This window comes from Phyllobates terribilis, unplaced genomic scaffold (genome assembly GCF_046119375.1).
Source record: "Phyllobates terribilis strain yellow unplaced genomic scaffold, ASM4611937v1 Scaffold_1__5_contigs__length_1240528914, whole genome shotgun sequence".
Lineage (NCBI taxonomy): Eukaryota > Metazoa > Chordata > Amphibia > Anura > Dendrobatidae > Phyllobates > Phyllobates terribilis.
Genome location: NW_027362761.1, coordinates 1,156,160,461 through 1,156,186,759, shown reverse-complemented (window position 1 = coordinate 1,156,186,759; position 26,299 = coordinate 1,156,160,461). Strand labels below are relative to the sequence as shown.

The window sequence follows — 26,299 nt, the reverse complement described above, 5'->3', positions numbered from 1 at the left end:
TTACTTATCCGGCTTCAGGTCTCTGTGCACCACACCATAGCTATGGAGGTATTCTATAGCAACAACCACTTCTGCAAAGTACAAGCGGGCCAAGGGGACAGATAACGGACCCCTGGTGCTTAGGAGGGTCCCACAGTCTCCACCTGTAGAAGAAAGGAAATATGAGCGGTGAGGGGTTTATACAGCAGATCGCCATGATGTATGATGAGAAGTGAGCGGAGACATTGGGGCAGGAGAGAATATATACAGATATCATGTATAGTGCACATAATATTAGTCTGAAGTCATGGTGAAACGTCGTCCATGTCACTAATAACATAAAGTGATGTCACATCTCGTCTACAGCTGGAGATACTGACGTGCTCAGTGCGGACATACAAGGAGATCACACACATCAATGACTTTCCAGGCATCTTGGTAATAGATAACCTGTAGTAAATGCTCTGTGGGGATGTAACCGTCCACGGGGAGAATCCTAATGATAAGATGTCAGCAGACATGAGCTGAGTATAATACAATGTACGTGTCCTACCTCCTACATACTCCATGACCATACACAGGTGAGATCTCGTAGGGAAGGAGCAGAGCATGGAGGCCACAAAGGGACAATCAGAGAATGTCAGGATGTCCCTCTCCAGAAAGGCCGCTGGTTTATCCAGGTTCCGCTTGGCCATTTTCTTCATGGCAAAGATCTGTTTTGAGTCTTTGTGGTGCACTAAGTAGACGGCCCTGGAGAGAAGGAGAATCCATGGGTTATAATGAATCATTAATGATAGTCCGTCTATAGAAGTCATTATATGATCTTCTGTACTAATGTTTAATACTAGAAGTCCGGCCGTCAGTAGAAATCCACATCTAGAAATACATGAAATAGCCACAAGACATAATTGCTCAACTGTATATAGCTGAGCTGAATAGTGATCATTAGATGTGGACAGTGGTGTGGACTCATCATGTCCCTATGATAACACTGAATGGCAGCACAGCATTGTCATAGGGAACCCTGAGAAATGTGGATGATACAACAGAAATCTCACCCATAACATCCGCTGCTGATCAGTTTGGATGTTTCGTAGTCGCTGATATGCGGCTTTCTCGCCGGGATCAATGATTCCATCAAGTTCTAGAAAAGAAGAAAGAATGATATTAAGATACAGAAGATACAGGAAAAAAGCTCCAGATACAGAAACTTCTCCCCTATATTATGTCCCAGCGGATGTGCACTGATCCGATGTAGGGAGGATACAAACCGGAGATTATCACTAGAGGACTATCTGTCTCGTGCCATGTAGTTCTATTGCTCAGTGTAACCCCACTATTGGTTAGCAGCTTTCTGCCTATGCATAGTGCACACAGGATGCTGCCAATCACTGGTGTGGGCGGGGTTATACAGGGCTCCGCACTTAGAGCTCTGCCAGATGTGCAGCAGAAAAAGTAGTGATTGTATCACAACTGCTGCACCCAGTTAGGTAATGGATATATCGTTGGAATCAGGTTCTCTGCCCCTACATCATGCTGCTCTCAGATGAGTAGCAAAAACCTGGTGCCAGATTCACTTTAATATAAATACTAATTCTAACGCAATGGTGTCATCTACTCTTAGAATAGAGATGTCAACTGGTTATATGGGGGATAATACTGGACAGGTCATTCACACACCATGATCCGGTGATACACAGACGAGATATATAATACTTACATCAGCAGATTCTTGGATCTCTGGGATCTCAAAGATTACACTGCCAGGATCCGCCAACTCAGCTGTTTCTAAAATAGTAAAAAAATGATGAAGAAATAAAATGAATTAAAGGATATTAGTCCTACATAGATAATACAGCAATATAACAGAGAACTGACAAGACGTCTGTAAATGGGATTAATACTCGTTATATGGGGATTCTAATATGGGAGCGTACGGCGCATCCATAGACATCAGTAGTGTCGCTACCAGGAGGGGATGGCAGAGGGTGCAGTCGCCTGGGCCGTGCTCAAACGTCCTACCCGGAGCATCATACATCACACTGTGTATACGGGAGCTGTGTACTCACTATACTGTGTATAGGGTAGCTGTGTGCTCATCATACTGTGTATAGTGGAGCTGTGGGCCCATCATACTGTGTATAGTGGAGCTGTGGGCCCATCATACTGTGTATAGGGGAGCTGTGTGCTAACCATACTGTGTATAGGGGAGCTGTGTGCTCATCATACGGTGTATATGGGAGTTTTGGGCCCATCATACTGTGTATAGGGGAGCTGTGGACCCATCAAACTGTGTATACGGGAGCTGTGGGCTCACTATTCTGTGTATAGGGGAGCTGTGTGCTCATCATATTGTGTATAGGGAGCTCTGGGCCCATCATACTGTGTATAGTGGAGATGTGGGCCCATCATATTGTGTATAGGAGAGCTCTGGGCCAATCATACTGTGTATAGGAGAGCTGTGTGCCCATCATACTGTGTATAAGGGAGCTTTTGGCCCATCAAACTGTGTATACGGGAGCTGTGGGCTCATCATACTGTGTATTGGGTAGCTGTGGGCCCATCATACTGTGTAGAGCGGAGCTGTGGGTCATTCATACTGTCTATAGGGGAGCTGTGGGCCATTCATATTGTGTATAATGTGTATAGGGGAGCTGTGGACCCATCATACTGTGTATAAAGGAACTGTGGGTCAATCATACTATATATGGGGGAGCTGTGGGTCCATCATACTGCGTATAGGGTAGCTCTGGGCCCTTTATACTGTGTATAAGGTAGCTTTCAGCCCATCATACTTTGTATAGGGGAGCTGTGTGTTCATCATACTGTGTAAAGTGTCACTGTGGGTCCATCATACTGTATATAGGGGAGCTATGGGGGCATTATACTGTGTATAGGTGAGCTGTGGGCCCATCATACTGTATATAGGGGAGCTGTGGGGGCATTATACTGTATATAGTGGAGCTGTGGGAGCATTATACTGTGTATAGGGGAGCTATGGGTCCATCATACTGTGTATAGAATAGCTGTACATGGGGGTCTCAGGGGACATTATTAAATGGGCACTTGAGCATTATTATTATCGGCGCACTCAGAGTATTGTGACCGACAAAGATCCATATGTGGACTTTATCACTTTTATAGGGGCAAAATGTGGAAACTTTTCTAGGACACTTGCACAGGGCAATGATATTTTCTAGGGGGAAATTTTACTATCTAGAGGGAACAAAGGGGGCAATTTACTTTGTAAGAATCACATTGGTGGCATTACTATGTGGGGCAGTAAGAGGATCCCTGTTTTTGTGCGGCACAGCAGCTGCAGTAATAGGGACACATAGGGCAGCAGCGGCTCAGTATTGGGGTATCAGCAGGATGAGGAGTTTGTGCAGGTTGGGAATAGATGGGGACGTGGCAGGAAATGTGAGAAGTCTAATGTGTTTGGAAATATCTGGATATTCCTTGTAGAAGGTCGGGTGGTCGCTCACCTGTAATCAGATCGCTGTTCAGCTCCGGCTGACTCATATTAGGGTCAGCGATTCCCGGGATAAGATTTTGTTCATCTTTGGTGTCGTCTTCTGCTGTTTCCTGATAGATATAATATATGTAATTAATATGTGGAAGATGTCACTAAATCACCAAACACATAAATCAGGAAGGAGTAAACCTGCATTTATAGATGCACCAATTGTAACTGCACAAATCACGTGCCATCTTGAGAACAAGGGCAGCTTGTGGTTGCTTCAATAAAATCAGTGTTTTATCAGCAGGAGATTATCACTAGAGGACTATCTGTCTCACGTCATCTAGTCCTATTGTTCTGTGCAACCTCGCCAGCACCTCTGAGTAGCAGCTTTCTGCCCATGCACAGTGTACACAGAAAGCTACCAATCACTGGTGTGGGTGGGGTTATACACAGAAAGCTACCAATCACTGGTGTGGGCGGGGTTATACACAGATATCTGCCAATCACTTGTGTGGGGTTATATAAAGAAAACTGCCAATCACTGGTGTGGGTGGGGTTATACACAGAAATCTGCCAATCACTGGTGTGGGCGGGGTTATACAGGGCTCAGCATTCAGAGCACTGCCAGATCTGCAGCAGAGAAAACAGTGATTATATCAGAACTGCTGCCACCAGTAAGGTTATTGATACATCACTGGAATCAGGGTCTCTGCCCCTCCATCATGCTGCTCTCAGATGAGTAGCAAAAACCTGGTGACAGATTCCCTATAATATAAATGCTATTATGTAACGCAATGGTGTCATCTCCTCTTAGAATAGCGATGTCCTGGGGTTATATGGGGATAATACTGGACGGATCATTCACACCCCATGACCCGGTGATACACAGACATCTCCCCCTATGATACTTACATCAGCAGATTCTTGGATCTCCGGGATCTCACAGATTACACTGTCAGGATCCGCCAACTCAGCTGTTTCAAAATAGTGATAAAACGATGAAGAAATAAAATGTATTAGACTATATTAGTCCTACATAGATAATACAGCAATATATTATATGGGGATTCTAATATGGCAGCGTACGGCGCATTCATAGATAAATGTAATGTAAATGATGGAGGACCCCAATCACCACATGAATGAGGAACCCCCCACCCTCGCTGCACATGTGAGTGATGGGAAGAGAGCTGAAACATAGCAGCCATATGCAAATTAGCCTGGAAGTGCACTGGGGGTGTGTCACTGCACTTGGATTTCTTCTTCCACACCCCAGTGCACTTCCATCCTGATTTGTATATGACTTCTATGTTACATTTAACCTGACTGACACATTGGATTCCCACCACTTCCCTGTGTGACGTGTGCTGACAGGTTCCCATTACACAGAGGAGAGAGTAAATCTAACGTTATCCCCGTCCTCTGTAATATCTGGATATTCCTTGTAGAAGGTCGGGTGATCGCTCACCTGTAATCAGATCGCTGTTCAGCTCCGGCTGACTCATATTAGGGTCAGCGATTCCCGGGATTAGACTTTGCTCATCTTTGGTGTCGCCTTCTGGTGTTTCCTGATAGATATAATATATGTGATTAATATGTGGAACCTTCCTCTAAATCACCAAATACATAAATCAGGACGGACTAAACCAGATCTTCTGAGATCTGACCGGTGATCTGGAGAAGATCAGAAAACAAGGACGTGTGATAGAGAAGATGGTGGCTCCTTACCGGGCGTTCCGATGAGCGGGCCGGACGTTCCAGTACACACAGGACTTTTTCGGCCAGTTCTTTAATAAAAGCCAAATCTCCATATTGAGATCTTTTTTCAGCCTATAAAGAAGAAAGGAAACAAAAAGGAAAATTCTGAGATGAGAAAGGTCACAATGGAGGCCGCCATTGTCTGTGACATCTGCTCCTCTCTCTGCAGATACAAGACTACATATCTGGGGACTCGTCGTGCTTTATATGGAGGAAAGAAGAGGCTTCAATCCCACCATTATTATCTATTATCAGGTCCCTCGGCCATACATTAATTTGAACTGTATTGCAGCCCGGAGACCGGCTCTCTGTACCACAATACCTATACCAGCCACCGGCCAATCAGAGGCCAGCAGCTGATGTCAACAGGGCCGGCGTCAGCACCCGGCGTACCCGGGCAAGTGCCGGGGCCCTGGAAAATCAGAGGGGCCCAGCCGCCCACTCACTGTCGGGGCCCGGGCCCACACACCCACCCGCCCACTCACTGTCGGGGCCGGGCCCACACACTGTCGGGGCCGGGCCCACACACCCACCCGCCCACTCACTGTCGGGGCCGGGCCCACACACCCACCCGCCCACTCACTGTCGGGGCCGGGCCCACACACCCACCCGCCCACTCACTGTCGGGGCCCTGGCCGCTTCCTCGGCACCTGTTCAGGGACGCAGGCGCTGCTTGATTGCCGGCACTTCCCCCAGACATGGCCGCGCGCTGTCCGGCTGTGTCTGCTAGTAATGACACGGCAGGGTCGACGGCACTGCACCTTTAATTGTGCTTGTGTGTCGCTCCTGCCGCGTCATTACTAGCAGACACAGCCGCACAGCGCGCGGCCATGTCTGGGGGAGTGCCGGCAATCAAACACCGTCGGAGCGGAGGTCCTGCACAGATGGGCGGGAGGGGCCCGGACCCGACCGCAAGTGGGCCCCTCTGATGTTCCAGGGCCATGAAGTCTGTGATACGCCGGGGGCCCTGCACTGCCCCATACCCGAGGAGCTGCTGGACAGGACACTGGACCGGGGACAGGTGAGTGAGGCTTCCCCAATCCCCATATTAAAAATATTAGTAATGGGTCTGTGTGAGTGCATGTATGTGAATGTCAGTGTTTATGACTGTGTATATATATTTGTCTGTTTTATCTATGTGTATGTCTGTATGTGTACATATGTCTGCATACCGTGTGTGCGCGCGCATATGTCTGCGTACCGTGTGTGCGCACGCATATGTCTGCGTACCGTGTGTGCGCACGCATATGTCTGCGTACCGTGTGTGCGCACGCATATGTCTGCGTACCGTGTGTGCGCACGCATATGTCTGCGTACCGTGTGTGCGCACGCATATGTCTGCGTACCGTGTGTGCGCGTGCATATGTCTGCGTACCGTGTGTGCGTGTGCATATGTCTGCGTACCGTGTGTGCGCGCGCATATGTCTGCGTATGTGAAGGATGAGGGGGCAGGCTGGGCCATGTGTAATAAATAAATATATATATATATATATATATGTATGTGTATATATATATATATATTTATTTCTCCGCCGTATCTGTGCATCATGAATCGTGTATGTGTTAAAAGGGCCCACTGAGACTCTTTCGCCCGGGGCCCAGAAAAACCTGGAGCCGGCCCTGGATGTCAAAGTTGCGGCACGGCTGCACATGACGCCATTCCTAAGTGCCCCGGCTGTGGAGGAGAAAGAGGACGCTGTTCACCGAGGGAGCGAGATCAGGTGAGATGAATTTTTTTTACGTATATGTAAAGAGCAGCATAATGGGGGACACTGTTACAAGATGGGACCAGGATGGGGACATTACTATAAGATGGGACCAGGATGGGGACATTACTATAAGATGGGACCAGGATGGGGACATTACTATAAGATGGGACCAGGATGGGGACATTACTATATGATGGGCATCAGGATTATTATGGAGAAGTTTTGTGTGGAGCATCCGCCACTTACCAGATGTAGTAAAGTCCTGATGTTCTGATGTAAATCCGTCAAACACTCTGAGGTGAGATGACCTTCTTGGTATTTGGTCAGGCAGCCCTTTACTAGCTCCAGCACCAGCCGGTGAGTGAAGCTGAGGACGCCATCGGGTGGTAGAAGCTCAATGTCAGGGCGATTGGTGGTAAGAATCTCCCTTAGTGCTTCTACCTGAAGATTGTCCATAAGTAATTCAGCCATAGAAAGAAACTGCAAGTGCAATCAGTCACTAGGGAATAGCGAGAAACTGCAAGTGCGATCAGTAACTATGGATTAGCGAGAAACTACAAGTGCGATCAGTCACTATGGAATAGCGAAAAACTGCAAATGCGCTCAGTCACTATGAAGCCAACAAAGGCACCTGTGACCCTGTGTACATTGTATAAGTAGAGACCGTGAGCTGTGATGTCATAATGGCCGACAATCACCAGTGATGTCATCATGGAATCTTGTGATGGAATCTTCAAGGTGCAGCTCTGCACAAATAGATGCTGCCTGGCGATATTTAATGTGGAAACACCATAAAATTACATATGTCTCCATGTTTTGATAGCCGTTCTTTTTTATATCCAATTATAATACAACCAGGATGAGGGCAGGTTCACACGGTGCATTTTTGCAACATTTTCTACATCAAAAACCAGAATAGTGGCAGGAAAAACATACAATAGGCACGTTTATGCTGTGTTTTTACTTGCATTTCTTTTTTTCATTTATTTGAATGGGTGAAAAACGCTGCAAAACCCGAAAGAACTGACTTGCTGCAGATTTTAATAAAATGCAAGAAAAAAACCCAGGGTGTGAATGAGATTTTAGAAAGATATACTCCGCCATATTCTGGGAAATATTGTGTGTATTTATTGCCTCACGTGTCTTTTTTTCTCCATAGACATTTACCTCTTTGGCTGCAGAGTTTCCTATTACCAGCTGTGACTGTGATAAATCATTCACATCATTAATATTAATGGCTGTTCTCTGTGATCTTCCTTCCTTTCCCGTGTGGGTTTAGGTGGTGATCGTGCGGCTGCAGGAGCGGAGAGCGGCTGTCAGACCCGGCCAGACTCCCTATAAAGATGGTTTATTACAAAGATCTCCGAGCATCAAATCAGTCACAAAAAGACGAAAAATGTATTATACAAAGTGATACCTGTTATTGTAATATACAAAGCACACGGCACAGATCAGCTCTGCAGCAGAGGCAGAAGACTGAAATTACTAATATCCTGCCCTAGTTACAGGGGAAATCAGCGAGCATAAATATGTATTTATATAGTGAAATGACCCTCTTTTATGGCCTTATGGTGGGCACAATGTGAGAAATAAATGTAAAAAAAAGAAAGAAAAAGCAGGAAAAATACATTTAAGTCCAGAAATATTTGGACAGTGACTGAATCTTCGTGATTTCAGCTCTGCAGGCCAATATTTTGGATTTAAAATGAAGCACCTGATATACAATTGAAGTGCAGACCTTCAGGTTTAATTAAAGGAGTTGAACAAAAATATCCTGTGAAACATTTTGGAATTTCAACCATTTTTCTACAAAACGTTCTCATATCAGGGGCTCAAAAGTAATTGGACAAATTAACTTTATCATGAATAAAATATTCATTTTTAATACTTTGTAGAGAATCCTTCACAGGTAATCACGGCCTGATGTCTGGAAGCCATGAACATCACTGAACGCTGGGTTTCCTCCTTTGTGATGCTTTTCTGGCCTTTTCTGCAGCCGACTACAGTTGTTTCTTGTTTGTGGGTCTTTTGGCTTTAAGTTTAGTCTTCAGCCTGTGAAATTCTGCTCGATGGGGCTGAGATCTGGTGATTCACAATATTCCACTTCTTTGCTTTCACATTATGGTTTTGGTCATTATCCATCTATTGTGTGAAGCACTGTCCAATCATGCTTGCTGCATTTGGTTGAATCTGAACAGAAAGTATCTTTCTGTACACACAGGATTCATCCGGCTGATTCTGTCTTTAGTCACATCATCAATAAACACTAGTGACTCGGTGCCATTGGAAGCCATGCATGCCCGCGCCATCACACTGCCTCCACCATGCTTAACAGAGGATGTGCTGTGCTCAGTGGAATACCTAGAGTCTCATGGGCCCCAGTGCAAGATTTGGACTGCCCCCCCATCCTGAATATATATACTCATATATTTATATTCATATATATATATATATATATATATATATATATATATATATATATATATATATATATATATATATACAGTTATATGAAAAAGTTTGGGCACCCCTATTAATCTTAAGCTTAATGTTTTATAAAAATTGGTGTTTTTGCAACAGCTATTTCAGTTTGATATATGTAATAACTGTTGGACACAGAAATGTTTCTGCCTTGAAATGAGGTTTATTGTACTAACAGAAAATGTGCAATCTGCATTCAAACAAAATTTGACAGGAGCATAAGTATGGGCACCCTTATCATTTTCTTGTTTTAAATACACCTACCTACTTTTTACTGACTTACTAAAGCACTTTTTTTTGTTTTGTAACCTCATTGAGCTTTGAACTTCATAGCCAGGTGTATGCAATCATGAGAAAAGCTACTTAAAGTGGCCACTTGCAAGTTGTTCTCCTGTTTGAATCTCCACTGAAGAGTGGCATCATGGGCTCCTCAAAACAACTGTCAAATGATCTGAAAACAAAGATTATTCAACATAGATGTTCAGGGGAAGGATACAAAAAGCTGTCTCAGAGATTTAACCTGTCAGCTTCCACTGTGAGGAATATAGTAAGGAAATGGAAGAACACAGGGACAGTTCTTGTTAAGGCCAGAAGTGGCAGGCCAAGAAAAACTTCAGAAAGGCAGAGAAGAAGAATGGTGAGATCAGTCAAGGATAATCCTCAGACCACCTCCAGAGAGCTGCAGCATCAACTTGCTGCAGATGGTGTCACTGTGCATCGGTCAACTATACAACGCACTTTGCACAAGGAGAAGCTGTATGGGAGAGTGATGCGAAAGAAGCCGTTTCTGCAAGCACGCCACAAACAGAGTCAGCTGAGGTATGCAAAAGCACTTTTGGAGAAGCCAATTTCTTTTTGGAAGAAGGTCCTGTGGACTGATGAAACCAAGATTGAGTTGTTTGGTCATACAAAAAGGCATTATGCATGGTGGCAAAACAAGACACAGCATTCCAAGAAAAACACTTGCTACCCACAGTAAAATTTGGTGGAGGTTCCATCATGCTTTGGGGCTGTGTGGCCAATGCCGGCACCGGGAATCTTGTTAAAGTTGAGGGACGCATGGATTCCACTCAGTATCAGCAGATTCTTGACAATAATGTTCAAGAATCAGTGATAAAGTTGAAGTTACGCAGGGGATGGATCTTTCAGCAAGACAATGATCCAAAACACCGCTCCAAATCTACTCAGGCATTCATGCAGAGGAACAATTACAATGTTCTGGAATGGCCATCCCAGTCCCCAGACCTGAATATCATTGAACATCTGTGGGATCATTTGAAGAGGGCTGTCCATGCTCGGCGACCATCAAACTTAACTGAACTGGAATTGTTTTGTAAAGAGGAATGGTCAAAAATACCTTCATCCAGGATCCAGGAAATCATTAAAAGCTACAGGAAGCGACAAGAGGCTGTTATTTTTGCAAAAGGAGGATCTACTAAATATTAATGTCACTTTTCTGGTGAGGTGCCCATACTTATGCACCTGTCAAATTTCGTTTGAATGCAGATTGCACATTTTCTGTTAGTACAATAAACCTCATTTCAAGGCAGAAACATTACTGTGTCCAACAGTTATTACATATATCAAACTGAAATAGCTGTTGCAAAAACACCAATTTTTATAAAACATTAAGCTTAAGATTAATAGGGGTGCCCAAACTTTTTCATATAACTGTATATATACCGTATATATATATATATATATATATATATATATATATATTTATATATATACACACTACCGCTCAAGAGTTTGGGGTCTCCCAGACAATTTTGTGTTTTCCATGAAAACTCATACTTTTATTGATCAAATGAGTTGCAAAATGATTAGAAAATATAGTCCAGACATTGACAAGGTTAGATATAATGATTTTTATTAGAAAGAATAGTTTTCTCCTTCAAACTTTGCTTTCGTCACAGAATGCTCCCTTTGCAGCAATTCCAGCATTGCAGACCTTTGGCATTCTAGCTGTTAATTTGCTGAGGTATTCTTGAGAAATTTCCCCCCATGCTTCCTGAAGCCCCTCCACAAGTTGGATTGGCTTGATGGGCACTTTTTTGGTACCATACGGTCAAGCTGCTCCCACAACAGCTCAATGGGGTTGCGATCTGGTGACTGCGCTGGCCACTCCATTACAGATAGAATAGCAGCTGCCTGCTTCTTCCCTAAATAGTTCATGTGATTCGCCCCCTGGGCCGTGGGGCACTCGGATCCGGGCAATAGGGAAACGATGGGGTAGTAGTGGCAACCCGGTTCCGTGGCTCAGGGTGGTCAGGCCAGTGGTAGTCTGCTATGCGCTGTTGGTATTTCCGACTACGCTACCCGTGGATTGCGGTCAGTGCGAACCGCCGCTGCCAGGCAGACCGCTGGGGCTGATGATGTATGCAGCTAGGGTAGTGTGACTCCCCACGGGAAGAGTGCGGCCCCAGGGCAGTATAATGGAAGATGGGGTTGATGGTGTAGGGCGTCCCAGTACCGTTAGTGCTGGAGGAGCAAGGAGCACACAGACAACAGGTTGCAGTCCAGGGTCTTTACTAGAACAGGTGAACTGACCCACAAGCAGTCCCAGCTAGGAGGGGACCTGGATGTCTGAGAGCAAATGGGAAGTTGGCCCTGGTCAGGGTGAGGGTGTAGGCCTACCGTGCTCTCTGCGCTCCTTCTGGCTATCTCCTCCTTATAGGGTAACACCCCACGTTCCCGAGCTCACCGTGTCCTCTCGCCCGTATGGCTTGCAACGTGGGTCCCTTTTTACTCCCGGCCTGGTACGGCTTTGCTGGTCCCTTCTGCTGTGGCGGAGCCTCCGGGCTTCTTAGGCCAAGGAACATACAGTCCCCTGCGGACTGGTTATCTTCTGTAGGATGTGGAATCCTCACAGCCTCAGACACCAAAGTCTGGTAAATTTGGTTCTTTGTCTGCCAGGACAGGCGTACTTCACCTCTTGTCCCTGGCTTGTGGCTCTCCTACTGCCACACGTCCTCTTAGGCTGCAACACAACTGTTTCTCTCTGCTCTGGGACACCTCTCAATCCAGAGACAGGTCGTCCAGTTCTCTCTAACCCTGCCCCCAGTTCCAGCTTTTATAGGGGCAGCCTGCTCCCCCTACTGGCCTGTGACAGGAGGTATTGCATGCTAATGTTCCCCTGACCAGAGAACCTCCCCCTTGCTCTCAGACACAGCTTTATTATATTTGTGGCATCCAGGCCAGGGTGACACATTCCCCCCTAGTAGAATTTAGTACTCCGGGACTAAACAGTAAACAAAGATAATATACATGACTATAAAACATTAGTAGACAAACGACGCACAGATTGAGTTCTTAAGGTCACAGTGTGGTCTGTGACCGGGTGTCCATATCACCAATACAACGGGGAGCCTTAACCAGGTGGGGGTCTGTCCTGCCCCAAGTCCTTCACAGTCTTAGTTCATTCCTTGGTTAGGCTCCGAACGCAGTCCATACAAAGTCCCGGTTATTAAAAGTCCATAACCTTTGAGTCCGTACGGTAACTGTAAGAAACTGAAATACACTATTAATAATCACGCAGGTAACTTGGCAAACATTTCAACATTTGGCAACAGGGTTATTTACAATTTTAGTGCATCCTATATTCTCCAGCGAGCGGGTATCTGCCCCTTTGTGCTCCTGGTTGACCTCCTTAACCCACTGTCTGGTGATGGACCGCCCTGGCTTTCCCCACTAGCGTTAGGGGTACAGCTACCAGCTGGGTGTACAGGTAGGGCAGGCAGCTGTCTGCTGGTCCTTTGGCTCACCACAGGCATGGCAGGCTCACTGTCAGCAGAGGGTTGACTCTCCTGGGCTGCTGGTACAGGCTCTTCTGCCTCTGAAACTGCTTGCTCTTCTTCACCAGCTCTGGTGTAGGTTGTTGCTGAGCCGGTTGCAGGAAATGCAGGACGGGGACCACTATGGCATCGTTTATTCGAGTCCAGGACTGAGGAAACTCTCCGAGAACGGTGCTGATCATTTTTTCCTTGTCCTCTGCGGGTTCAAGGTCACTTTGATCCTCTTCTGCACTGCGGAGTTGCTCGGGGCACCTTTTTAGGTGGTCTCTGGAGAGGGTACTAGTGGTTTCTCCTCCATCCTTGGTGATCACGCACACCTTCGAGTTGTCGTGATCAGACTGCAGTACAGTGTAGGGTTCCCTTTCCCACTGGTCGTCCAACTTATGTAGCCTTCTCTTTCGCTTCAGGACCTGCTCACCAGGTTCTAGGGGACCAGCAGGGGCTTGTTGGTTGAAGAGTCTTTTTTGCCTTTCTCTCACCTGGACCAAGCTCTTCTCCACACTCTCCTGTACCTTCTTGTACTGCAGTCGCCTTTCCGTATCCCAGTCTGCATCTGGGGAGGTGTCCTCAGGCGTTAGGGCTCCCATCTCCAGGTCTATGGGCAGCTTACCTGGTCTGGCTCGCATCAGGTAAGCCGGGGTGCAGTTTGTAGCATTCACCGGGATATGGTTGTATAAGTCTATCAGGTACGGCAGTTTTTCTGACCACAGGCTGCGTTCCTCCAGGGGCAACGTCTTCAGGAGATCAATGACTATATTGTTCATCTTCTCACACATCCCGTTGGTTTATGGATGGTAAGGCGTTGTCCGAATCGTCTTACAGCCATAGAGGTTGCAGAACTCTTGGAAGATTTCAGCCTCGAACGCTGGACCCTGGTCTGTCAGAACCTGTTCCGGATACCCGTGTGGACGGCAGAAGTATTGCTGGAAGGCTCTGGCCGCCTTTTGGGCTGTCAAGTCTTTTACCGGGACCACCACTAGAAAACGGGAATAGTGGTCCACGATTGTCAGGGCATAGATGTATCCTGACCGGCTTGGAGCCAATTTGACGTGGTCCAGAGCTACCAGCTCAAGAGGCTGCGTGGTGACGATGGGCCTCAAGGGTGTCTTCTGGCTGGTGCGGTCCTTCCTCCTTAGGTTACATGGGCCACAGTCTCTGCACCACTTCTCTACAGCCCCTCTCATGCTGACCCAAAAGAACCGTCCTCTTAGCATGAACTCCAGTTTCTTCCAACCGAAGTGCCCCGCTCTGTCATGGTAAGCCCGCAGGACCATAGCTGCATCCCGCCTTGGAACCACGACTTGCCAGGTCAGCTCGTGCGTCCGGTGGTTGACAAGCCTTCTGCACAGCTTGCCTTCGTAGAGGAACAGCTTGCTCTTCTCTTTCCATAGCTGCTTGGCTTCCTCTGGAGCATCCGGATCTATGCGGGCGTCTTCCCGGGTCAGCAGATCTTTCACCAGGCGGATTGCAGGGTCACTATCTTGGGTCTCGGCACAGCTGTGGTGAGGTAGGGGATTGATCATAACGGTGGTTAAATCTTCCTCCTTCACGCGGTGGGAGTATTGAGCGGCTCCGTACCGGTGAAATGCGGGGAGTTCTACCTCCCCCAGCTCTTCTGGGTCTTCGTCACCTTCAGATAAGTGAGGCATTCTTGATAGGGCATCAGCGTTGGCATTGGTTTTGCCTGCCCGGTACTTAATCACGAAGTCATAATTGCAGAGACGGGCCATCCACCGCTGTTCCAGGGCACCAAGTCTTGCATTGTCTAGGTGTGTTAACGGGTTGTTGTCCGTGTACACCGTGAACTTTGCGGAGGCCAGGTAATGTTTGAAGCGTTCTGTCATGGCCCACACCACCGCCAAGAATTCTAGCTTGAAAGAGCTGTAATTCTCCAGGTTCCTCTCGGTGGGTCTCAGTTTCCGGCTGGGGTACGCGATCACCCTTTCTCTGCCCTGTTGGTTTTGGGACAGTACGGCTCCCAGTCCTACATTACTGGCGTCTGTGTGGAGAATAAAAGGCTGGCCATAATCAGCGTAGGCCAGGATCTCATCCCCCATGAGGGCCATCTTCAACTGGCGGAAGGACTCCTCTTCCGGTTTATCCAATTTGAAGGGTGGCTTTTGACTTCTGGACTTAGACTGTCCTATCAGGAGGTCCTGCATAGGAGCTGCCATCCTAGTGAACCCGGGGATGAACCTTCGGTAGTAGCCTACCAACCTGAGGAACTGTCTCACCTCTTTGATGTTCGAGGGGCTTGGCCTGCTCTTGATTGCCGTGACCTTGTCAGGGTCGGGGGCCACTCCTTCCGCGCTTACCATGTGCCCTAGGTACTGGACCTTTGGTTTCAACAGGTGACACTTCGATGGTTTCACCTTCAGGCCATAGCCTGCCAGGGCTTCGAACACCTCGGCCAGGTGCTTCAGATGGTCCTCGTAGGTCTTCGAATAGACGATCACGTCGTCCAGGTAAAGGAGGACCGTCTCGAAGTTTCGGTGCCCTATACAGCATTCCATCAGCCTCTGGAAGGTCCCTGGTGCGTTGCAGAGCCCGAAGGGCATACAGTTGAACTCGCTCAGTCCCATCGGGGTGGTGAAGGCGGTCTTCTCCTTGTCAGCCTCTGCCACAGTAACCTGCCAGTACCCGCTAGTAAGGTCCAAAGTAGAAAAGAAGTTAGCTGATTTTAGTGCGGCTAAAGACTCCTCTATTCTAGGCAGCGGGTATGCGTCTTTATGGATGATACGGTTGATTTGTCTATAGTCTACGCACATTCTCATGGTGCCGTCTTTCTTTTTCACCAGAACCAAGGGGGCTGCCCAGGGGCTACAGCTATCTCTAATGACCCCAGCTTCTTTCATTTCTCTAAGCATGCCCTTTGCATTCTGATAATATGCAGGGGGTACAGGTCTGTGTCTCTCTTTTATTGGTTTATTTAGTGTTTACTAAAGACTCTCGTACTCCTGTATCACCCGGTAGACTCCTTGTTTTTGGTGCAGGGGAGTGGAGTCAGCACCCACGTGGAGTTTCTGGCACCAGTCCTCCTTTTGTTTCTGGGAGCCATTACCCTCCACCTGTGGAGATGGAGGCAAGGGTTCCACGGCCCTGATAGCTTTGTGTACGACAACAAACAGTTTGGCAAGTGTAGCGTACCTGGGTAAGTGTACCTCTCTCTCCCCAATGTTGAGGATGCGAACGGGCACCCTCCCATGACGGACATCAACCACCCCCCGGGCTGTCAAAATGGTGGGCCTGCTCTCTGAGTACACGGGTTCTACCATGGCTTTGTAGTCTCTACCTCTCAACCCGATTGCAGTCCGACACCAGATCATCATTTCACTTTTGGGAGGCATGGAAATGGGGAATGGGTCACTCAGTCTTACGCTACCGATCTCACCACCAGATAGTTCTACCTGCTGCCGTCTCATCAGGGCTTTTATCTCCTTGTTGAGGACTCTCTGTTGGCTGGAACTAGCATTCACTGCCACCTGTTGTAGAATTACAATTACCTCTGAAAGACAATTTTCAATCACGTTAGTACCCACAGTTATTTTAGGGTGACTTTCACGACGGTCAATGTCCACAATAATCACTCCCTGTGCCGGTAGTTCAACTTTACCAATTTTAATGGTCATCTCCTTGAACCCCATCTGCGGCACGGGTAAGCCATTACTGGCGATGATGCTCAAGTTACTGTCTGGATACCGTGTGATATCAGTATCAGTCCAATACTGCTTAAAAAGTACATAAGGGATAGTGGTTACTTGCGACCCAGTATCCAGCAAGGCGCTCATGGGGATACCGTCCAGCACCACGGGTAAAACCGGTCGGCCCTCTGCCCCAGGTTGGACCCGTTTAAATTACAGTACCTGGAAATGTGTCCGGGCTGGTTGCATCGATGGCAAATGGGCTGTCCATCCTCTGCGTAGCGGCCTGTGGGCCTCCCTCGGAACGACGGGATCCTCCTCTGTCGATGCCACGGGACATCCTCCGGACTTGAAGCCAACTCGATGGGTCTTGGCGGGTCCACTTGTAACGCCTGGACGGTCCTGGTCAACGCCGCGACTCTCCTGGTCAGCTCCTGGACTTGGTGATGCAGATCTTTCGGCGGGGCTTGGTTCAGGGCCTGTGCATCGGCCCCCACAGAGTCCATAGAGGAGGGCGCCGCCTCCTGGTGGTAGGTGAGAGCAGGGTGCCGGGGGTTTATAGCACCACTTGTTGCGGGTTCACGGAGCACCCTTATGGCCCTGTCCTTAAATTGGGCAAAGGTCAGATCAGGGTTCTGAAAGAACATGAGGCGCAGTTGGGCCCTGTGGGCGCTAGACAGCAGACCTTCAATGAATTGTTCTGTTAGCAGCTTATCCGTTTCCTGCACGCTGCCAGGGTCAGTTCGTTTGATGGCCCTCAAGGCTTCCTGCAAGTTTAGGGCATAGTCTCTGATGTTGTCCTGTGCCCGTTGCTTACATCCATAGAACCGCATTTTAATTTCAGCGGAGGTACGGGTATCAAAGGTACCTCGCAGCCGGGCCAGAATGTCCTTCACAGTCCTTTTCTACTCAGCGGGCCACGACTTTATCTCCCGCTGGGCTGCGCCAGTTAACTGCCCCGTCAGTATGCTGACCTTCTGTTCCTCTGTCAGGGGGTAAACTTGGAACAAACTGTACAGCCTTTCCTTAAAATCAGTCAGGGCATGGGGCTCCCCTGAGTACTTAGGCAGCCAGGCCGCTCCAGGGATGTAGGGCAGGGAAAATGGCATCACCGCTACTGCAACTGCGCTGGTGGTAGTGGGCGCCTCTGTGTCTGACATCTTCCTCCCCCCTAGTTAAGCGTGGCCTACCTTCCGACGATCCTCTTCTGTAGGCTGCGGCTCCGCTGGTGCTGCTCCGGACGAGCACCTTGCGTCGCGTCCTGGTGACGTCAGCGTCGCTCTCTCTCCCTTCCAGGACCTTGCGCAGCGTCGGTGCGTGGGACGGAGCTTCGGGTCTCGCGCGGTTTGGACGTCCACGCCCCTCTTCTTCCCGCGCGGCGTCCGAAGATGGCGTCCGATGGCGGGAAAACGGCTGAAGATGGCGGGAACCGACAGAAGATGGCTGGAGACGGCTGAAAATGGCGGGAAACGGCTCTGGACGGCGGGAAACCTCCTCCTCAGGTACGTGTACAGTCTTTTTCAGGCACGCAATACCTGTTTGTGGCGGGTTGGTTACTATCCTGCCGACTACGCCAAAGCTGACTCGCCCCCTGGGCCATGGGGCACTCGGATCCGGGCAATAGGGAAACGATGGGGGTAGTAGTGGCAACCCGGTTCCGTGGCTCAGGGTGGTCAGGCCAGTGGTAGTCTGCTATGCGCTGTTGGTATATCCGACTACGCCACCGTGGATTGCGGTCAGTGCGAACCGCCGCTGCCAGGCAGCCTGCTGGGGCTGATGATGTATTTTGCTGGGGTAGTGTGACTCTCCACGGGAAGAGTGCGGCCCCAGGGCAGTATAATGGAAGATGGGGGTGATGGTGTAGGGCTTCCCAGTACCGTTAGTGCTGGAGGAGCAAGGAGCACACAGACAACAGGTTGCAGTCCAGGGTCTTTACTAGAACAGGTGAACTGACCCACAAACAGTCCCAGCTAGGAGGGGACCTGGATGTCTGAGAGCAAATGGGAAGTTGGCCCTGGTCAGGGTGAGGGTGTAGGCCTACCGTGCTCTCTGCGCTCCTTCTGGCTATCTCCTCCTTATAGGGTAACAGCCCACGTTCCCGAGCTCACCGTGTCCTCTCGCCCGTATGGCTTGCAACGTGGGTCCCTTTTTACTCCCAGCCTGGTACGGCTTTGCTGGTCCCTTCTGCTGTGGCGGAGCCTCCGGGCTTCTTAGGCCAAGGAACATACAGTCCCCTGCGGACTGGTTATCTGCTGTAGGACGTGGAATCCTCACAGCCTCAGACACCAAAGTCTGGTAAATTTGGTTCTTTGTCTGCCAGGACAGGCGTACTTCACCTCTTGTCCCTGGCTTGTGGCTCTCCTACTGCCACACGTCCTCTTAGGCTGCAACACAACTGTTTCTCTCTGCTCTGGGACACCTCTCAATCCAGAGACAGGTCGTCCGGTTCTCTCTAACCCTGCCCCCAGTTCCAGCTTTTATAGGGGCAGCCTGCTCCCCCTACTGGCCTGTGACAGGAGGTATTGCATGCCAATGTTCCCCTGACCAGAGAACCTCCCCCTTGCTCTCAGACACAGCTTTATTATATTTGTGGCATCCAGGCCAGGGTGACACACATGCATAATTTGGAGGTGTGCTTTGGGTCATTATCCTGTTGTGGGATGAAATTGGCTCCAATCAAGCAGTGTCCTCAGGGTATGGCATAGCGTTGCAAAATGGAGTGATAGCCTTCCTTATTCAAAATCTCATTTACCTTGTACAAATCTCCCACTTTACCAGCACCAAAGCAAACTCAGATCATCACATTACCTCCACCAATGTTCTTCTTTGTGATCCAAACACCTTAAACTTTGATTCGTCTGTCCATAAAACTTTTTTCCAATCTTCTTCTGTCCAATGTCTGTGTTATTTTGCCCATATTAATCTTTTCCTTTTATTATTCAGTCTCAGATATGGCTTTTTCTTTGCCACTTTCCCCTGAAGGCCAGCAGCCCAGAGTCGCCTCTTCACTGTAGACATTGACACTGGCGTTTTGCGTGTACTATTTAATGAAGTTGCCAGTTGAGGAGCTGTGAGGCGTCGATTTCTCAAACTAGAGACTCTAATGTACTTGTCTTGTTGCTCAGTTGTGCAGCGGGGCCTCCCACTTCTCTTTCTACTTTGGTTAGAGCCTGTTTGTGCTCTCCTTTGAAGGGAGTAGTACACACCGTTGTAGGAAATCTTCAGTTTCTTGGCAACTTCTTTTTTTCTGGCCATTTTGAGAGTTTCATAGAACAAACAAATGTAATACTCCAGATTCTCAACTAGGTCAAAGGAAGGTCAATTTTATAGCTTCTCAAATCAGCCAAACCATTTTCAGCTGAGCTAACATACTTGTGCAAGGGTTTTCTAAACATCCATTAGCCTTCTTACACAGTTAGCAAACACAATGTACCATTAAAACACTGGAGTGGTGATTGTTGGAAATGGGCCTCTATACACCTATGTAGATATTGCAATAAAAACAAGACGTTTGCAGCTAGAATAGTCATTTACCACATTAACAATGTATAGAGTGTATTTCTGATTCATTTAATGTTAGCTTCATTGAAAAAAATGTGCTTTTCTTTCAAAAATACTCAACAGTGTGCAAAGCAGTCATCAAAGCAAAAGGTGGCTACTTTGAAGAACCTAAAATATAAGATATATTTTCAGTTGTTTCACACTTTTTTGTTAAGTATATAATTCCACTTGTGTTAATTCGTAGTTTTGATGCCTTCAGTGTGAATGTACAATTTTCATAGTCATGAAAATACAGAAAAAAATTTAAATGAGAAGGTGTGTCCAAACTTTTGGTTTGTACTGTAGATCTTCTGGTAGTGAACTACAGAATTATTATGTCTCTGTTGCGTAAGGAACCTCAAATCTGGGCATTTTCCTTGTCTACTGATGATCATTGTCTGAGGTCTGTGGAGGCATTTTTTGATGGCATGGGTTTGCTATATGACGATCCTGATTGGGTTACATCAGCTGAGGCAGAGCTCAGATGTCTCAAGCAGGGTTCTCTTGATGCTGAGAGTTATTGCACCCTCTTCAGACGTTGGTCTGCAGAGGTCAGATGGAATGACCCTGCACTCAAGTTTCAGTTTCTGGCAGGCTTGAGTGAAAAGGTTAAAGATTTGCTCATTGCATTCCCTGCACCTGATACTCTGCAAGTTGCCATGCAGTTAGCTATCCGTGTGGATAGAAGGTTGAAGGCTAGACAGAATGAAGAGAAGTTTCCTGTATTGTTGGATTCTGTTTCTCATGATATTCCTGCCGACACTGGGGAATCTATGCAGGTCGGGGCAATATCATCCCGTTCCAGGGAGAGGGACAGGAGGTTCTCTGAGGGACTTTGCTTGTATTGCAGTAAAGCTGATCATTTTTTAAAGCAATGTGAGGTTTGCTTAAGGAAAGAAAAAAAATGGTCAGTAGAAATAACACTCCAGTTCGCATTGCGTTTTTACGTTCTGCTGGGGTGTTTTTTCCTGGTAATACCACCTGTCAGGGTCGTTTGAGTTTCAGGTTATGGTGGATTGTGGTTCTGCACTTAATTTGATTGATCAACAATTTCTTGAAAAGTATAAATTTGATTCTGAACCTTTGTCGTCTCCTTTTCCTGTGGTGGCGATTGATAATACTCCCCTGGAGCATGGGAGCATTCTTCGAAAGGTCACTGGATTTCCACTTACTATAAATATGGAACATCAGGAGCAGATTGACTTATTTGTACTTGCTAAGTTGCCTTCCCCGGTCGTCCTTGGGTTGCCCTGGTTAAAAGTGCATAATCCTTTGCTGGACTGGTCGTCTGGTTCCATAAGATCCTGGGGTCAGGGGTGTTATGGTAAGTGTTGTAATGTTCACATTGCGCCCTCTATCCTGGTCCCCATCCTGGTATATGTCCCCCGTTCCTCCGCTGCTCTTTAACGTATAGAAAACAATAAACGATACTCACCTTGGGTTTACATACAAGTCATGAGGCTCCATAGCAGAAGTATAATACACTCCCCATAGACGTCCATATAGTATAATGCATCCCATAGTCCTCCACATAATATACTGCTCAGCCTATAGTCATCCATGTAGTATAATGCACAGCTCATAGTCCTCCATATAGTATAATGCATAGCCCATAGTCATCCATAGTAGTATAATTCACCCCCATTGTCATCTGTAGCAGTATAATGGACCCCCGTAGTCATCCATAGTAGTATAATTGTTATGTTCTGCAACTTAGAACTAAAGAATAGGAGGGAAAAGCTGTCCCTGCACTGAGACTCAGCTTTACCCTACGCTGGGGTGGGTGCCCTATTCCTTATGAATAGCCCCACCGAAACTCCTGCACTGAACTCAAACGAAGACCTGTAGGAAAGGGGAAGGGGTCCCTAAAAGATCTGAGGACTGGGAGCAAAAGCAGGAGACCTCCTAACAGAAAAGTTAGTTGCTGAAACGAAAATTAAAGGAAACAAAACTGGTGGAACAAGAAGTCCCAAGATAACAATAGTCAAAAGAAAGAAGAACTAGACCAGGCTACTTAGCCAGAGTACGAGCGTTACCACACTGATGTCCAGCAGGAAATGGGGGCCAGGTGCTGGGTAATAAAGAGTGCAGAGATCACGTGACCAAGAAACCCAGCACCAGAGGAAAAGACTAGAAGCCAGCAAACCACAACAAGATGGCCAATAGTAAAACAACATAGATTCTAACAATAATGCACCCAAGTGTCATCCGTAGCAGCATAATGCACCTCCATAGTCATCCATAGTAGTATAATGCACCCCCATTGTCATCTGTAGAAGTATAATGCACCTCCATAGTCATCCATAGTAGTATAATGCACCCCCCATTGTCATCTGTAGCAGTATAATGCACCCACATTGTCATCTGTAGCAGTATAATGCACCCCCGTAGTCATATATAGCAGTAGAATGCACTATCATAGTCATGCATAGTAGTATAATGCACCCCAATAATCATCCATAGTAGTAAAGTGCACCCCCATAGTATATATCAGTATAATGCACAGCTCATAGTCATACATAGTGATATAATACACCCCAATAATCATACATAGTAGTATAATGCATCCCATAGTCATACATAGTAATATAATGCACCCCCATAATCATACATAGTAGTATAATGCACCCCTATAGTCATACATATCAGTATAATGCAGAGCCCATAGTCATACATAGCAGTATAATTCAGAGCCCATAGTCATATATAATAGTATAATGCACCCCATATACATACATAATAGTATAATGCACCCACATAGTCATATATAGTAGTATAATGCACCCCATAGACATCCGTAGTAGTATAATGCACGCACATAGTCATATATAGTAGTATAACGCACCCCATAGACATCTGTAGTAGTATAATGCACGCACATAGTCTTCCATAGTAGTATAATGCACCCCATAGACATCCATAGTAGTATAATGCACCCCATAGACATCCATAGTAGTGTAATGCATACCCATAGTCATATATAGTAGTATAATGCTCCCCTATAATCATACATATCAGTATAATGCAGAGCGCATAGTCATACATAGTAGTATAATGCACCCCATAGACATACATATTAGTATAATGCGCCCCTATAGTTATACATATCAGTATAATGCACCCATATGATTCTCCAGATCAGTACAATTACGCAGATACTAAACATGAAGAGTTTTTTTTCATTTAAAAGGTGAAAAATGTTTTTCGGAAATTTAAAAAAATAATAAAAAATTTGCTTGTGTCAACATTTTCCGAAACCCATAAGAGCTAATTTCTTATGCCCTGAGCTGACATTTTTATTGATACCATATTGGGGTGATGTTTTGATCTCCTCTTACTGCATTGTATTGCTGTAGCGTCAGCGTCTCTGCCCCCTGCCAGGCAGAGACGCCGTCCCTCTCACTTCCCCGCTCCCCGCGCGGCGTCCTCCCGCGCTCCTCTTCCTGCTGCTGTCGGCGCGCGCAGCTTCCCGGGCACTGTGCTTAGGGCGCGCGCGCGGTCCCTCTCTCTTAAAGGGGCCGCGCGCGCCGTCCTAAGGAATCCCCGGCCAATTGCCGGAGGACCTCCCATATATAAGGCACCTCCTCCAAAATGGAGCAATAGTTGTTGCACAGTATATTACCTCAGCTTCAGCCCTCAGGTCCCGTTGCCAGCCTGACTACTGTTTCAGTCCGCCAGCCTGACTACTCTCCAGCCCGACAGTCTGCCTTCCGCTCTACCCGCCAGTCTGTCTATGGGCAAGCCCGCCTGCTTACCAGGAAGCACCTGCCAGTTACCTGCCTGCTACCTGCCGTGCCTGCTAGCCTGCTCACCTGGGAGCACTCGCCCGTTATGTGGCGCCCCTGAGGGTTAGGTCGCCACAAGGGGGGATACTGCAGCCTGTCAGCAGGTGTAGTGTCTCCTCACCCAGGTAAGGAAGGTGCACTGGTGGATTCTGAATCTACATTCAACACTACACACTCCTGACCTATGGGAGGCAAGTATGCACCATAGTGCTGCCTCAGCAGGATCACGAGTGGGGGAACCAAAAGTTAGGGGAACCATGTAGTGGGTGGAGGGTGTAGGACACACTTTTAGTTTGCACACATAATTTCATATAATATAGCCAGCCATCTTAAGCACAAGGTTCTTGATTCTGTTCTTTGATTGCGATCTTCACAGCTGGCAGCGGCCTTGTGTAGGAGCCTGCATTGTGCTGAAGATGCATGGTCCTCATGCTCTGGCCTTGACAAGAGGAGCGGGTATGAGTTAACAGTGTCTCTACCCCGGTCAAGTTCCCTTGCTTAAGAAGGTCGGGAGCTATAGTGACAGCTCCACAAGCAAAAGGATCCCAGGGAGCACAGACGGAGCGGCGTTCGCCACCTGTACTCTCCATTCTGGCCCTGCCAGAGGGACTCCTGCTGCTAGAGGGGTACCGGCTCCCGACATCTGACTTTGCCACTTCACGTCTCTATCAGAGAGGCCCAGTGGATCCCGTCGGGTGACAGGCGGAACGGAATTGCCGCCTTACCCTATATCTGTGCATAGTCCAGAGGGAGACCCAGCCTTTGCACGCACATGGACAGGTGAGGTTCAAAGGGGACTGTTAGGAACACTCTGAGGGTCCTGATCCAGGCACCTGAAATACCTTGGGTGCGCTGAGCCCTCATCCCTGGTGGCCGCAGTGATCCGTGAGGAGCAGGGAGAAGCCTTGGGGCTGAGCTAGAAGAACTGTGAGTAAAAACCCTGGAAGACTATCCCTATGGCCTCTGGTCCCTTCATTTCTGCACTGCACCACACAGCACCTGAGTGACCCAGGACTACTCTCCCCATCCTCCTGTCCCATCTGCCCTGAGGCCCTGCTCCGCTTGTGGGGAGTTATAACATCGCAAGCTGCCACAACATCCGGCCTCAGAGGACTGCTAGCAGCGCTGGTGGCTCATCACCAGACACCGCAGGTGGCGTAGTCGTTAAAACCACTCAAGCCTGAATGCCCTAACATCATTTTTAATGTGACGGCCCTGGGCACGGGATGGGTCCGGTCCACGACTGCATACCCCCTAACATCTGACCCGGTTCCGAGTAACCCTCACCATCTTTTTCCAGGGCAGGGCTGCTAGCGTCACATCACAGGCGTAGTCGGCAGGATCTCGTGCCCGCAGCAACGGAGAAGATTGCCCATTGCTACCGGGTACTGCGCACCTTTTTCCACAGACTGTCGTTTTTCACTTAAAATGGCGCCCGCCCAAGAAGAACGGACGCCATAATGTGCAGAAAGGACAGCGCTTCAACACCTCCCATCGTGGGCCGGGCTCCCCAATGGCGCCAAGAGAGCAGACCACCCCCTCCATTAGAGACTGTCCGCGGGGTAGTGTCCATCACCCCTGATGGGATGTCCCTGGGAGGGTCCGTCAGCCAGCCACCCTGGAGCCGCCCTAAAAAGAGGTGGAGACGAAGAAGTGCAGCCATTGTGGTGCGAGTTCCAGCATCGTCACCACGAGCAGCGACGATGGATGCTAGCAGAGACGGAGCCAGACCCCCTCCCTACCTGGGAGCCCCTGCGGTCCCTAGCTATGGACCGGGTAACCTGGCCAGGAAGCAAATGGAGGCGGCTATGCGGAAGCGAGAGGAGCGGCGGCGAAACAGTGAGGCCTTGACCCAGGAGGCAGCTGCCCCAGAAGGAGAGTCCCTGGAGGGCGCCTGCGGCCTAGCAGCGGGTGAGTTGGAAACCCTTACCCCGGCTGCGGAACAGGCCGAGCCCCTCCTGGACCTGTGGTCCGAGTGCCAGTTCTCAGTTGCGGTATCCTGGGAGGAAGCCTTCTCCGCGGAGCTCCAACCCGCCGCCATGACCGGAGACCTCCGTGGTCTCTCACCTCCCGGTCCGGAGGAACCCGGTTCTGCATGGGGGTCCACGGGCTCCAACCCGGACTGGTCCGCATACTCGGGCCTGCT

At 48.2% G+C, this 26,299-nt stretch overlaps 1 protein-coding gene across 1 annotated transcript; it reads right to left on the bottom strand.

The window, feature by feature from the left end:
* Positions 1-25,816, bottom strand: LOC141192265 (microtubule-associated serine/threonine-protein kinase 3-like). Its single transcript, XM_073661793.1, has 6 exons — positions 25,730-25,816; positions 3,498-3,564; positions 1,700-1,767; positions 1,038-1,123; positions 533-729; positions 1-143 (listed from the first exon to the last, which is right to left on the bottom strand). Exons 1-6 carry the CDS (start codon positions 25,814-25,816, stop codon positions 1-3), a joined length of 648 nt encoding a protein of 215 aa, XP_073517894.1.
* Between the last annotated feature and the right edge of the window lie 483 nt (positions 25,817-26,299).

Bases quoted from the DNA above. Each gene is read 5' to 3' on its own strand.
- LOC141192265 (XM_073661793.1), bottom strand. From the start codon at position 25,816: ATGGCTGCACTTCTTCGTCTCCACCTCTTTTTAGGGCGGCTCCAGGGT. The intron at 1,124-1,699 runs GTAAGTATTATA...CTTCTTTTCTAG, and splicing joins AGATCCAAGAATCTGCTGAT to AACTTGATGGAATCATTGAT. The intron at 730-1,037 runs GTGAGATTTCTG...CCTTCTCTCCAG, and splicing joins ATCAGCAGCGGATGTTATGG to GGCCGTCTACTTAGTGCACC.